The sequence below is a fragment of the Physeter macrocephalus genome, unplaced genomic scaffold, assembly GCF_002837175.3.
Source record: "Physeter macrocephalus isolate SW-GA unplaced genomic scaffold, ASM283717v5 random_131, whole genome shotgun sequence".
NCBI classification, from domain to species: domain Eukaryota; kingdom Metazoa; phylum Chordata; class Mammalia; order Artiodactyla; family Physeteridae; genus Physeter; species Physeter macrocephalus.
This window is the reverse complement of record NW_021145417.1, coordinates 93,805-108,353: the sequence shown is the minus strand read 5'-3', so window position 1 is coordinate 108,353 and position 14,549 is coordinate 93,805. Positions and strand designations below refer to the sequence as shown.

The window sequence follows — 14,549 nt, the reverse complement described above, 5'->3', positions numbered from 1 at the left end:
CGGCCATGGCTCACGGGCCCAGCCGCTCCGCGGCATGTGGGATCTTCCCAGACCGGGACACGAGCCCGCGTCCCCTGCATTGGCAGGCAGACTCTCAACCACTGCGCCACCAGGGAAGCCCTGGTTATCTATTTTATATATAGTGGTGTGTATATGTTAATCCCAAGCTCCTAATATATCCCTCCCTGCCCCATAATTTTTTTTTTCAAAGAAAGAGGAAAGGAAACAACCTGAAGTGGTGAGTGAGTCACAGTATGTTCACATCAGCCAATAAGGCAAGTCGTAGAGGAAGGCCTTACGTAGAACCTTCTGAGATGAGGGGGGGATGTTCCATAGCTGTGCTGTCCAGTGAAGTAGCCACTGGCCACGTTTGACTGTGGAGCACTTGAAAGATGGCTTAATGAGACAGAGAAACTGAATTTTAAATTTTATTTAAATTTAGTTAATATGGGGAATTCCCTGGTGGTCTAGTACTCTGTGCTTCCACTGCAGGGAGCACGGGTTCTATTCCTGGTTGGGGAACTAAGATCCCACATGCCGCACGGTGTGGCCAAAAATAAATAAATAAAAATTTAAACAATTTAAAAATAAATTTCGTTAATTTAAATAGCCACATGTGGCCAGTGGCTGCCATATTGGATGGCATAGTTGCAAAAGAATGTTTAATGACCTGGAAAAATGTTTGCAGTAACTTAAGTGAGAAAACCAAGTAGGATGTGTGTTATGATCCTATTTTTCTTAAAAAAAAAACCATAAACATGGAAAAATACTGGAAGGACACATATCAAAATATTTGATTACAGTGGTTACAGTGATTTCTTTGTGTTTTTCTGTACTTTCTAAAATGCTGACAATATGCATGACTTTAAATTTTTATTGAGGATTAATTAACATCCATACAGTAAAGTATATAAACGTTTGTTTTACAACTTGATGAGTTTTTACATGTGTACACACCTTGGTAACCACCACTCAGATCAAGATGTAGAACAGTTCCAGCTCCTCTGAAGGCTGATGTTTTACTATTTTTATTTCTTGTACTGAGGTCAAATACACATAATATAAATTAACCATTTTAAAGTTAACAATTCAGGAGCATTTAGTACATTGACAATATTGTGCCGCCACCACCTCAATCTAGTGCCAGAACCTTTCCACCCACCGGAAGGAAACCCTGTGCCCATAAGCAATCATTCCCCATCCCCCTCCACCCACCCCTGCCAACCTCCAGCCTGCATCCCACTTCTAGGACTCACCTGTTCAGGGGTTTTCCTTTTATTTTCAGAACAGCTGTTCTTTATGATTTATGAAGAGGATGGTGGCCCCATGCTGTGGATCTTTCTAGAGGGAAGGCCGTGTTTGAGGGTGAGCTTCCTGGAAGAGGTGGAGCTGGGCCCTCTGCTGGCCACATGCACCTCCCACTTAGCTCTTGTCCTCCACAGGCAACTCATCACCATCCGCAGTGCCCGCCTGCTGTCGCAGCTGTGGCCGGCCAGTGCCAACAGCTACGAGTACCTGCAGTGGCAACAGGTGAGGTGAGCAGGTGGGGGTCCGGGCACCAACAGAGACGCAAACTCCAGTTCCAAGATGCAAAGGCTGTCCGGGGCACTGCAGCCATCTGCGGGGGAGCCATCCTGGGTGGTGGGGCTGCAGACGGGCACATGAGGTGCTCATGGGGAGAGGAACGGACAGGTTATCGGGCATCTGTCATGGGCCAAGAACTGTTAAGGGAGGGAGAGTCTCTCATTTAAAGCTTACACCCCACTGTGAGCTAGGGTTGATGGGCCTGCTTCCAGCTGGAAGAAGTGAGTCATGACCCTGGGTCCTCCGTGGGGCTTGCTGCGGCTGGTCAGGCACTGTGCCAACCTCTTTGACAGACCTGACCTCGTTGAATCCTTACACCTTACCTCTGAGGTCATTCTGCTATCATCCCATTTCACAGTTGAAGAAACCGAGGCTCAAAGAGCTTGAGCAACCCGCCCGAGGTCTCACAGCTAGTGAGTGGCGGACTCTGGCGCCTAAACCTGCAGGTTTCCTGTGCCCACGGCTAGCTCCCTGGGCCCCAGCCCTGCCCCTCATCCCCTGACACCTCACAGCTTCATGGGTACTTCTGGCTCCCAGGCCCCCAGGCCCGAGGGTGCATCTGGCCAGGTGGGGAGTGATGGCTGAATAGCATCCACAGCCACATGAAGGGGAGGGACATGGGGACCTGTGCCTGGTGCCCCCACCCTCACTCGCCTGACTCCCTCTTGGGATGAGAGGTTAAGAGGGACTTCCCTGGCAGTCCAGTGGTTAAGACTCTGCGCTTCCCCTGCAGGGGGCGCCGCTTTGATCCCTGGTCAGGGAATTAAGATCCCACATGCTGGGCAAAAAAAATAAGAAAGAGGTTAAGAGCCTGCACTTGGCAGGACAGACCAGGGCTCCAGGTCTGGGAGAACACGGGTCTCAATTTTCCCCTCTGCCCCGACGGTGCCTGTCTGTATCCACAGCAGGGCCCAGGCCTGCCCAGCTGCATCACCCAAGCTGAAGCTGGAAGAAATTCCAGTCTTCCTTCGCTACTGGCCAGGCCCTTGGACCCAACCTGAGGCTCCTCTGGGGCGGAGGGGTCTCCAAGTGGCTGCTGACCCCCCTGCCCTGCCCCAGGGAACAGCAGTGGCTGCAGAAGCTCCAGAACCTTGCAGCCCTGGAGGGGAGCCTGGACTCGCTGGGCTCCCAGCAGGACTGGGGTGACGGCCCCAGAAATGATGCCAACCTTGATTTCAAATCATGTAACTTGTCGACAATCTACCCCTACGGGGATCCCGAGTTGTTGGACTATGATTCCATGAGTCAGGCTGCAGCCCCTGGTGGTCGGCAACCCTGGGGGAAGCCAGGCCCTGCTGCCTCTGTGAACACTCCCTTACCCGGGGCCCGGGCTGCCCAACAGGCCGAGGTGGACATCCTGGGAGTGGACGGGATCCTGTACAAGGGCCGAATGAACAGCAAGGACAGGGTGCGGCCTCTGACCGGCGCAGAGAAGAAGCTGGCAGGTGAGGAGCGTCAGGCCTTCCTGGGCACCCCTGCCCCGTGTCCTGCCTTTGCTGGGCATTGTGAGGCCCAGTGTGATGCAGGTGGGGCCCAGAGCCAGCAACATCCGTGACTGGGGGCTCCTCACACAGCCACTTGCAAACATGGGATCCTACTGTATGCCAGGCACTGTACTGGGACAGCTTGTGACAAGGGATGCTGGGGAGGGGTACTGGATGGCCTCCCCAAAGAAGGAATGCTGGGTGGTGATTGGAGAGTTGTGACAAGGGACACTGGTTCAAGTAGGAGGTCCTAGACTGCTGTCCTTAGGCCTCTGAAAAGGGAATAAGGCTTAGCTGGATGAAGGGATCACGTGGGAGGAGAGTGATCCAGGGGGAGGGAATAGCAGTGCAAAGGCCCTGTGGCGGGTGGAAGGCAGGCACACTTAGGAACTCGGGAAGGTGAGTCTACCTGGAGTGGGGAGATCGGGCTGGGGTTGGGCGTGATGAGGAGGACGCCAGGACAGACTGGAGGCCTATGTCCTAATTGTCACGGGCTGGGGAGGGTTGGGCCAGAGGGAGACGTGGAATGAATTGCTCTGGTTACTGCAGTGTCGAGGCCCTGGCTCCAGCTGGCTCCGACTGGGGACCCCGGGACTCATCTCCAGCACTGGGCCAGCAATACCTTCTCTGCCTGCCCCTTTGAGGTTACCCCTCTCTGGGAAGAGGGGTTCCACACACTGCCCTACTGGGTTGGTCCAGGAGCCACAGAGTGGTCAGGGGGTTAAATTCCACCCATGGTGTCCCTCCTCACCCCACTTTGCCTCCATTGACTTGAGAACAACCACCAGACACCTAAGCAAAGGAAAGGGGACTCTTTTCCTGGGTGTTCTGGACAGAGAGGACAGCACCCTGCTTTAGTGTCCCAGGGCTGCAACAAATGACCACCAATTGGGCGGCTTAAGACAATAGAAATTAACTCTCACAGTACAGGAGGCCAGAAATCCAAAATCAAGGTGTTGGCAGGGCCGTGCTCCCTCCGAAGGCCCTAGTGGAGGATCCTTTCTGCCTCTTCCAGCTTCTGGGAGCTCCAGGCATTCCTGGGTTTGTGGCTGCATCATCCCCGTCTCGGCCTCCTTCTTCTTGTGGCTTCTCCCTGTGTCTCCTCTTCTGTCTCTTAACTCAGATGCCCTCATCTGAAGATCCTTCACTTAATTACATCTGCAGAGACCTTTTCTTTAAACAAGGTCACATTCACAGGTTCCAGGGGGACACATCTTTTGGGCAGCTGCCATTCAACCCACTACAGGCCCCTGCCCTGGTCCAGGGTGCAGGTCACCATCTTGAACCCTGCATTCCCCCTGGGGCACGGATGTGGCCCTTGCAGTGTTAATGGCTCTACCTGGATGATGCCCCCAGACGCAGATGCTGTCGAGAAGAGACTCAGGCTGGGCCCCTGGCATCACCAGGCAGGATAACAGCAATGGTGGCCAATATTTAATGAGCTCAACTTCTTGCCAGGCCCTGCACTGCCTCCTCTCACCCTGCACCAGCTGGTGAGGCATTGCACAGATGAGCGGGTGAGGGTCGCTTGCCGGGAGCCCACCCTTGGTGGAGGGGTCAGGGTGATCTACAGACCCGACCTTCGTCTCCAGTCATCCATCGGATGACGTCCCCACCCAGCTCCCCAGGGCTGTCATCAAGAGCGAGGGGCTCTTCTCCCCAGGGCTTGTTTGTTCTCCAGACCCATGCAGCTAAGCAGGAGTAGATCAGGATGCCTCAATTGCTTTATCCTGCTTGAGGGCCACAAAGTCTAACTAGAAATTGGAATCAGTTCGAAACCCGCCTGTGGCTGGATCTTTTGACCAGTTTGTCTTATTGCTCATTTTTTACTCAAAAGAAAATTCTAGTTCGAAACACACTCAGTATCTAAACCTAAAGTAGCTGATGTGAGTCCCCCTCCCAGGTCCAGCCTGGTCCCAGATGTATCCATCCATCCTTTGCCCACAGGGCCACCAAGGACCATCTAGCCAGCCTGTGCCCTCCTGATGCCTGCACAGTGGTCAGGATCTCAGGCCGGGCAGAGGAGCCCTTGATCCCTAGTAAGCAGTGCTCCCAGCATGAGGCTGGACTTCCAGAGAGGTCTCAATGGAAGTGGGGCTAAGTACAGGCAGGGCTCAGGTAGGCAGAGGCAGCAGGGGCACAGATGGAGGGGGAGATGCCTCACCAGCCTCACCGTCCTCACCAGCACTGAGTGAATGGTCTCAAACATGCTCCTGACCAGGCCCCTCCCCCGCTCAGAACCCGGCAGGGTGAGTGTCCTATGGCTGCTGTAACATTACCACAAAGAGGGGCTTAAAACTATCCAAGTTTACTTTATCTTAGTTCTGGAGGTCAAATCGGAAGTGAATCTTACAGGGCTAAGATCGAGGTGTCTGCAGGGCTGGTTCCTTCTGAGGCTCAAGGGGAGATTCCGTGTCCTTCCAGAGGCCTCCCACATTCCTTGGCTCATGGCCCCTTCTGCCATCTTCAGAGGGCATCTCTCTGACCTCAGTGTCTGTCCTCACATCTCCTTCTCTGACCCTCTGGCCTCCCCTCATAAGGACCTTGCAATTACATTGGACCCATCCAGTTAATCCAGGATCATTTCCCCATCTCAAGATCCTTAACTTGATAACATTTACAAAGCCCCCTCTGCCATGTAAGGTGACATAGTCACAGGTTCTGGGGATTAGGACAGGGATGTCTTGGGGTTCATTGTCCCCAGAGTCCGATCTCCTTGGCTGGTCTGCAGGGCCCCTTGGCCACTCCCCGCCCCAGCCTCATCTGCTCCCTGCCTCCAGCCTCCCAGAACTGCTTGCTTGCTCTCTCAATGATCCACGCTGTTACCCCCGTCTGTGCCCCTGCATGTGCCGTGTGCTCCGCCTGGAATCCCTGGGGAAACTTTCTCATCTGCCAGGGCTCAAATGTCCCCTCCCATCGGGAGCCTCCCAGCTGCTTGGCTTTTGGCTCTTGCAGAGGTGGGAAAGCCGTGGAGGAGATTGTGGGAGAAGCAGATATTGGGGTCAGGTGGCAAGTTCGGGTTTGGGCCTCTGCATCCAAGGTGTCTGTGGGCCTTCAAGGAGAGTGCAGGCTCAGAGCTGTGTTCCCAGGCCTCACTGGGTCTTGGTTTTGAATCTGTACCCCAGGCTCACGTGCCTCACCTTGGAGGGAAGCAGTGTGACAGTCTCACTGGTTGGCTGGTTGGCAGGTCCTACCTCTGACCTGTGCAGGGATGCAGGTGCCAACCGGTGATCAGAGTTGGGGCCAGGGAGTGATCCTCAACTGAGCATTTGCTCTTACCCCGAACCTGCAAAGCACATGGGAGGTCGTTCCTACCTCAGGTTCAGGAGACATGACCCAAGCTACCTGGATCCCAAAGGCTAATGGGGAATCAGTGTGGTCCCCTGTGTCAGTTGGGTCCTCCAGGGCGCAGACCCTGAGACAGAGTTAGGAATGCAATAGGTTTGGGATGGGGAGGCGTTAACAAAGAGGAGGAAGGGAGGGAGCAGGCAGAGAGACCCTCAGACAGTGTGCAGACCTGATAAAGTCCAGGCCAGCCCAGTGGGGACCTTCCAAGCAAACACTGCCCAGCAGATGGCCAGGCCCTGTGCTCCCATATTGGCCAGAGATGCTAACAGACCCCAAGTGCTAACAGGTGGAGGCTGTCGGCTCCCTGTGCTCCCCAGAACTGAACGATGAGTTCTTTCTTAAAGGGAGAGCTGAACGGCACCTCCTGCTGCCACATGGCCCTGGTCACTCAGCCGGTCAGTCCTTAGCCCTCCTTGGTACCAGGTGTGTTTTGGATGCCACTGGAGAGACCTGGTGAGGTCAAAGTAAAGTTACTGCCCCCTTAGAGTTTTTACTCCACGAAGGATGGTGAAATGAAATGAGTAAGTTCAGCGAGTGAATAAGATGAAACATGGGGAATTCCCTGGCGGTCCAGTGGTTAGGACTCAGTACTTTTACTGCCAAGGGCACAGGTTCAATCCCTGGTCGGGGAACTAAGATCCCACAAGCCGTGCAGTGTGGCCAAAAAAAAAAAAAGATGAAACATGGAAATAGGGGAGAGAATGACTGGGGTCGGGGGGTAGTCCCTGTGGAGCATGTGGTCTGAAGGACTCTCTGAAAAGGAAGGTCAGGAGACAGCCAGGGAAGGACACAGCCGTCCAAGCAGAAGGAACCGTCGGGGTCCTGCATGGGAAGGAGCTTCGTGCCCCTGTAATTCGTCCCAGGTGGGAGGCCTGGCCCATCTACTCCAGACCTGGTGCCCTGCTCAGCCATCTGCGACCCCCCAACACCACCCGCCCTGTCCTTCCTGCATATTTGCTCTCATGGCCTCTTTTCCCTGCATGCTCCCACCTCGTACAGCGGTCTCTGGTCTGGATGGCCAGTTGTGGTGACTCTTGGCTGGACAGGGAGAAAGGGACGCCTTGGGTTCAAAAGTGAAGGATGGAGCCAGACTCCAAAGGCCACATATTTTGTGACCCCCCTCCCATGATGTGTCCAGAACAGGCAAATTACGGAGACAGAAAACAGATTAGCGATTGCTGGGTGCTCAGGGGAGGGGTGAATGGGGGGGTGACTGCCTCATGGGTACAGGTTTCTTTTGGGGGTGATGAAGTATTCTGGAACCAGATGGAGACAGCAGTTGCACAGCCTTGTGAATGCACTTAATGCCACTGAATTGTTCATTTTGAATGGTTAATTTTATGTGAAGTTTACCTCAAAAAAATGTGCACGCACAGAAGATGAAGGCCAGGAAGGTAGGGTGGGGCACTGTGGTGTCCTGGTCCTGGTGGGAATAGCTGAAGAACTGTCAGGCTGTCCAGCATGTCACCTGTATCTTTTCATGCTAAAATAATGTCTCTTTCCTCCTTGGTCTTGAGTTACTTTCAAAAAGCCTTTTTCTGACATCTCAGCCTTTAGAAGCTCTAGACTCACAAAGGTGGGGAGGGAGGAAGGGTCTTCCATGCACGACTGGGTGGGGATTGGGTGTGTGAAGATGTGGCAGGGGGTGGGGGGGCGGGGGCAGCAGGGCAGGTCCCACAGGAGTGAAAGGGCCTCCAGGGTGGGGCAGAGCCCTGGAAGCGCCCCCCACGAGTTCCTGTCTCTTCCCCTTTCTTTCCACCAAGCTGTGAAGGTTCCGCATCCCCCAGCTCGAAGGCCATATGAGGTGAGGGTGCGCGCCCAAGTGCCTTATTTGGTGCCATCTACCCCTGTGAGTACCTGCCCCCCGACTCCCTGGCCCAGCTGGGATTCTGGCAGGGTCTCTGGGCCCCTAGTCCCAGCCTGGGGCTCTCCTTCCCCACCTCATCCATATCTCACCTGCCCTGCCCAGACCTGGGCTAGAGAAGATCCCTCGAGTGGCCCCCACCTGGCACCCAGCACCGTGGCCGGGGCCTCCAGCTGTCCTGGGCTCCACCTTTACCCTTCAGCCAGGTTTCCTGGCCCAGGAGTCATCCCTGGGGCCCAAGCCAGGTGTCTGTGCCCTGGGGTCCAGCCGGCTACAGAGGTGGGATGAGGGAGCCTGTTCATTCCCTCGGGCCTCTCTGCTGAGGGCCCGTGAGCCAAGTTGGGGGCAACTGAGCTCATGACTCCTCTGGTCACATCACCACGTACCAGGCATCTGAGAGCACTTTACAGCATACAAAGCACTTCCTCCCTTCTCATCTCACCCAGTCCTTATCCTGTTAACCGGGATGCTGAGGTGGGCACAGCTAGCCCATTTTAAAGTGGGGGAGCTGAGGCACACGACCGTGAACTGGGGAATGCAAGAGCTGGGCCGAAGCCCAGATCCTGGACTCCAAGTCCTGTGTCCTCTCAGCTGCCCTGCTCCACTTCTGTGTCCACCTCTGGTTTCATTTATCTTGGGCCGCCCCCCAAACCCAGGAAGTGTCAGGTGCCTGGACTGGGTGAGCAGAGGTGGAGCACTTCCAGTCTTGGGGCTTCTCTTCTCCTTAGTGGAGAAGATGACCCCATCGGGCCAGCCTCTCTCCAGAATATTCCTGGGACACATCATGGGTCTCTCCTGCCCCCCCCTGCAGGCTGCCCCCCCGCACCAGCATGGGCTCAGCTGCCTCAGGCCCCCAGCCGACATGCCAGCTCAGCCTCCGTCTCTGCCTCCCCTGCCACTGCTGCCACAGCTGATGCCATCCCTGCAGGATCCCCAGCCGGCCCCAGGGCCTGCCGGGCACCCAAGGCCTCTGCGCCTCAAGTCCCGAGCCGGCATGCAGTCCGCCAAGGAGCCCACCAAGCTGTGAGCCTGCAGTGCCAGCGTCGCCCCCTCCCCCCAGCAGGTGGAGACCCTGCCCTGAGCCTAGTCTGGGGAAGGTGCAGGGGCCCTGGACTTAGGGGAGGGTCTCCGTAAGGGACTCATTTTGATCCAGTAGCTGTTTTAACTCTCATGTAAATACCCGTAACACAATCCTTCTCATGCTACGTTTCATGGAGAACACAGCTTTCTAGATTGAATTTCCCACTAAACCAATTTAATTCCTTGACCAATTTTCAATACAACACAAAGTGGTTTTAAAAACAATCACTTTCCTTTTTATTTTGCTGAAATGATTTTATCAGAATCAGTTCCAATTACAGCTAACGCCACTGTCCATTTTCTTTGAGGACCATTATTTCTACCAGGACCAATTTTCTCATGGGAACCAAATTTTATTGCGTGCATGGTTTTTTATTGTCTGTTGATTGTTCCCACCAGTTAATTACTGTTATGAGTTGGATATTTAAAGAACCCGATTGTTTGTATTTAATTCTGGCTAATCCATGAGGCACTTGGAGCAATGGCCCTGGAATCCTCCATGACCGCTCTGTCCTGTTTGGCGTCTTTCTGCCTCTTTGGTTCCCGCGCTCACTGCCTATGCACTTGGTGGACGAGCCGTTGGGGTGTGTGTGTGTGTGTGTGTGTGTGTGTCAAAGCATCCTGATTTGGGGTTCAGAGGCCGGCCTGCTCACGCCTGCCTGGCGGGTCCTGCAGCCTGGCGTGGTTTCTGCCCCTTAGACGGTTTACTGGTCCCTCCTTCTCCCTCTGTTTCGCGTTTTCTCCCTTTCCACCGCCTAGGTTGTCCAGTTGCGCCCTCTACCCTTTCTGTGCTTCTGATACTTCTATCACATTACACAAAGACTAAAAAAAAAAAAAAATTTCCCTCTGAATGGTTTTGGGGCATGGCTCCCCCCAACATCCACCAGAGGCTCTTGGAGCGAGTCAGGGAGTGGAGTGGGCAAGCTGCCCGGGGGTCCGCCCTGGGGGAGCCAGGGTGCTGGCATGGAGGAGGGTCCTCTGGACCAGCAGCCAAAGGAGTCCTGGATGCTGCGTGCCTGCCCCTCCCCACCAATTGTCCCCCAGCCGTGCCTCCCCCTACTCCTGCTCCTCACCTGCAACCACTCCTGACTTCTCTTTTCTTTCTCCCAGGACTGTGTCCAAATGAGTCCAAGCTCTTCCTGACCCAGGTGACCTACACCGCCTTGGGGGATACTGGCCAGTGCAACCCTGGCTCCACCCCCATATCACAGATGAGTATTTTTGTCAGCTTCTCCCCAGAATAAAATCTTTCACTTTTCTGACTGTGGATAAGGGTGACTGGCCCCATGCCCTCTGCGAGGGGAGGCCTTGCCCATCCCACATGGGTGGGTGGACCTGCCAGTCCTTCCTCGGGCCACCAGCCCAGGGTCAGCCTCCCAGAACCACTGTCCAGAACCACCGTGGCTGAGTCTCAGCAGAGAATCACAACAAACCTTCCCTCCCCCATCACGTTGGTCGCCCCGTGGCAAAGCGCCCCGTGTGGCCCTGGTCCTGTGTGGTGGGCAGATCACGGGCCTGTGGGAGGGGCAGTGGTGTGACTTGCCCAGGGTCACACAATGAGGCCTTAGCTCTCTGGCCACCTGCCCAGAAGGCTGTACTTCTTGGGTGGGTGCTGTACACAGGTATGAGGGGTCCAACTTCCAGGAAAAGGAGGTGTGGCCTGGGCTCAGGCAGATGGAGAGGTGGGGGCTCCTGGGGACGCGCCCATGTCAGGTGTGGTCAGGCTTGTCTCCTGCAGCCTTGACATGTGTGGAACCACAGGCATCCAAGCCCTGCTCTTTCAGCCCCTCGTAGCTGCCTGCCCAGCCCATTTCTCAGATTTACCAATGGAATCAGCACTTGAGTGGGTTCCTGCAGCCCAGGGAGCGAGGAGCAAGACCCAAGTAGGTCACTGTGTAACGATTTGCATACTGACAGGCCTCCTGGGTGCTTTGAAAGGTGGGGGAACCATGAACCCAACTGCAGCCAGCCAGGAGCCATCTTGAAGATGACAGTTCTATCCCCCGTGGGGGTTGGTAGGGAAGCCAACCTTTGGCTTGATCCCAGGTGGGAGGTGCAGGCAGGATCTTTGCCAAGGACAAGGCTCGCCTATTCTAGCCCTGGGGGTGGGACCTGCAGGTCTTGGCAGCTGGGAGGGAGGTACTGCACCTACTCCTGGGGCTGCTGCTCAGAAGGGTGGCCCACCCCATCCCAGCAGGGGAAGGTGCTTGGGGAGCAGACAGAACAAGGGATGGGGTCAGTAGAGTGGGAATTTTTGGAGGCCCTGGGTCCAGGCTTCTCCTCTGTAGGGCGGACCACATCTCCTGGCCTGGGACACAGTGGCAGGGCCAAGCTGGACAAGGAGTAGGGTGACCAACCATCCTGGTCTGCCTGGGAGTGAAGGGGATCCCTGGAACTTTCAGTTTGAAGACCGAGAAGGAATTCCCTGGTGGTCCAGTGGATAGGATTCCGGGCTTTCACTGCCAAGGGCCCAGGTTCGATCCCTGGTCAGGGAGCTAAGATCCCGCAAGCCATGTGGTGCGGCCACAACAAAACAAAACAAACACACAAAAGACTGAGATGAATCGGTCATGTGGAGAGGGAAGCATGTGGGCTGTTGCCTGGTATGAGGGGCACGAATGAGATGCCTGCTGCCAAGCAGAGGGTCCTGCCTTGAGGTGCAGCGTGGTGATTGCTCTGCACCCCCAAACCCAGCCGCACAACCCACCGATGCAAGTAAAAGGGTCACTGAACATTTTCTTCCTTTCAAAGACCACAAACTCATTAACCCTAAGGTATAAACAACTGACAACAGCAAACGTGTCCCAAACAAGATGATCTGCCTTGGTAAAAGGCACCACCAGTACCCAAAAGCAGGCCCCCAGTAGGCACTGGAGGGAGGACATTCTGTGCAGGGACTTCTTAGGGACACACAGGTCCCCCTGGCACCACCGTCTTGGCTGGCTTGACCCCTGACTTTCCACAGATTTGGGAGCTCTAGGCAGAGACCCTCCACACACGCACACAACCTCCAGAGAGGGGCTTCTCTTCTCTCTCCCCTTTCTTCTTCTTGCTCATAGCTTCCCCAGGATCCATAGAAAATGAGCTCCCCAGTATTTACACCTCATATTACCCAGAAGATGAGAAATGGCCCAGAAAGCAGAGCAGGACTCGGCCAACAGGCTCCCAGCACCTCGTGCTGCGCCACTGACAGGCCTCCAGGAAGTGGGCCCTCCCCTCCCCTCCCGTGGAGGGGGCTGGAGTCAAAACCCTCATCTGTCCTCAGATGAGTCCTGCTATAAAAAGCCCCTCAGACACTTCCAGGGCCACAACGGCCCTGCCCGCCGCTGGGCTGGGGGGCCAGTCTCCGGAGCAGCGTGGTTTTCTGCAGTGGCCACAGTGTGTTCCCAGAGAGGCCTGGGGGCTCTCAGCGGCCCTGGGAGCATCCACCTTCATCCAAGGGAATCCCAGAACAAGCCCTTCTCTTTAAAGCTCTGAAGGAGGAGCCCTGCCTGCCCACAGAAAGCATTTCAGAGCCTCCATTCACCCCCGGCCCCAGGTCCCCACCCCCAACCCTGCCACGCCACAGAGCAGGACATTTACTTCCACAGGTGCTCCTGATGAAGAGCAAATCCCCTTCAGAGATTCCAGCAGATGCAAGACAGACTCTGGACATGCACATGTCCATGGTGGCCAGAGGAGTGGCAGGCTGGCCAGGGACAGGCTGAGCTATGTCCCCACCGTGGTGGTCAGCTTCAGCCATTTGTGGCCTTAAGGGAACTTGGTCCAGATATTACATATTTTCCAAGGTAAGCCAGAAGTGAGGCTTTTCTTGTAAACTCTCCTGATTTTAAAGTGCTGGCTGACAAATCAAGCCCAACAGCACACATCAGAGGCCTGTGAATCTGCAAACCCCTAAGAAAGCCATGCCCTGATCATTTAACATCAGACCTGAAGGGCCCACCCACCGCTTGTAACCTGGGGAGGCCAGGCCTCCATTCCCACGTGCTGCCATGTCCCCTCTTCAGAAATGAGAGCTCCAATCACATTCTTTCCAGCAACCTCATGGATGCAAATGGTGTTTTCACAATGGAGTCTTGGAAAGAGTGATCTGGAGCTCAAGTCTAGTGGTGACAAAGCCCAGAGGCTGGACTTTTTTTTTTTTTTTAATTATTTTTATTTATTTATTAATTTTTTTTTTTGAGGTGACAAGGCTGGTCTTCTCTGTGTGCTGCTGAGGCAGCTCCTAGGAGGTGCCCGAGGTGGACAGCTGAGGATGGCTGTAAATGTGACTCTTCTGTTCCTACATCAGCAGCTTTGCTTTTTAGCCAGTTTACACTTGAACGTGTAGTAGGTGGTTACTGACTCCTTCAGTTTTGCTTCTGAGACTCCAGATTTGGGGAAATTGAAGTTCTGTTTCTGTGCTGCCCTTGAGTTGTGGGTCACGTGGCATCTATGTGGGCCCACCTCTAGCCCCCCTTGAGTGAGTTTTCCTGCCCCCTTTGCTTGCCTGAGAGATGCTCAGATGCTCACACCTGGCAGGGCCTCAGCATTGCTGGAAAGCTCCAGCCCTGCCCTTTGCCCCCTCCTGCTCCAGTTCCCGCTGTGCCTGGGGCCCTTGTTAGAAAACAGATTTCTAACCGGTTTGCAGGGCAGAAATAGACACACAGATGTAGACTACAAACATATGGACACCTAGGGGAGAAAGTGGTGGTGGTGGTGGGATGAATTGGGAGATTGGGATTGACATGTATACACTAATATGTATAAAACGAGGTGGACAGCTGAGGATGGCTGTAAATGTGACTCTTCTGTTCCTACATCAGCAGCTTTGCTTTTTAGCCAGTTTACACTTGAACGTGTAGTAGGTGGTTACTGACTCCTTCAGTTTTGCTTCTGAGACTCCAGATTTGGGGAAATTGAAGTTCTGTTTCTGTGCTGCCCTTGAGTTGTGGGTCACGTGGCATCTATGTGGGCCCACCTCTAGCCCCCCTTGAGTGAGTTTTCCTGCCCCCTTTGCTTGCCTGAGAGATGCTCAGATGCTCACACCTGGCAGGGCCTCAGCATTGCTGGAAAGCTCCAGCCCTGCCCTTTGCCCCCTCCTGCTCCAGTTCCCGCTGTGCCTGGGGCCCTTGTTAGAAAACAGATTTCTAACCGGTTTGCAGGGCAGAAATAGACACACAGATGTAGACTACAAACATATGGACACC

The 14,549-nt window shown here is 54.7% G+C and overlaps 1 protein-coding gene across 8 annotated transcripts in view; it reads left to right on the top strand.

The window, feature by feature from the left end:
* LOC114484886 (uncharacterized protein C16orf96-like) overlaps window positions 1–14,095 on the top strand; it is a 15,957-nt gene extending 1,862 nt beyond the window's left edge. For 3 of the 8 annotated variants that reach the window (XM_028484125.2, XM_028484123.2, XM_028484124.1), the window contains 3 exons: window positions 1,286–1,530; window positions 2,927–3,029; window positions 8,180–9,182. In XM_028484125.2, coding sequence (XP_028339926.1) covers window positions 1,300–1,530; window positions 2,927–3,029; window positions 8,180–8,568 — 723 coding nt within the window. In that variant the 5' untranslated portion in view covers window positions 1,286–1,299 and the 3' untranslated portion in view covers window positions 8,569–9,182. Of the gene's footprint in view, window positions 1–888; window positions 1,536–2,926; window positions 9,344–10,470 lie in introns of those variants that run through there. The other 5 variants (XM_028484129.2, XM_028484127.2, XM_028484128.2 and 2 more) reach the window with 5 other exon arrangements.
* Window positions 14,096–14,549: the final 454 nt, after the last annotated feature.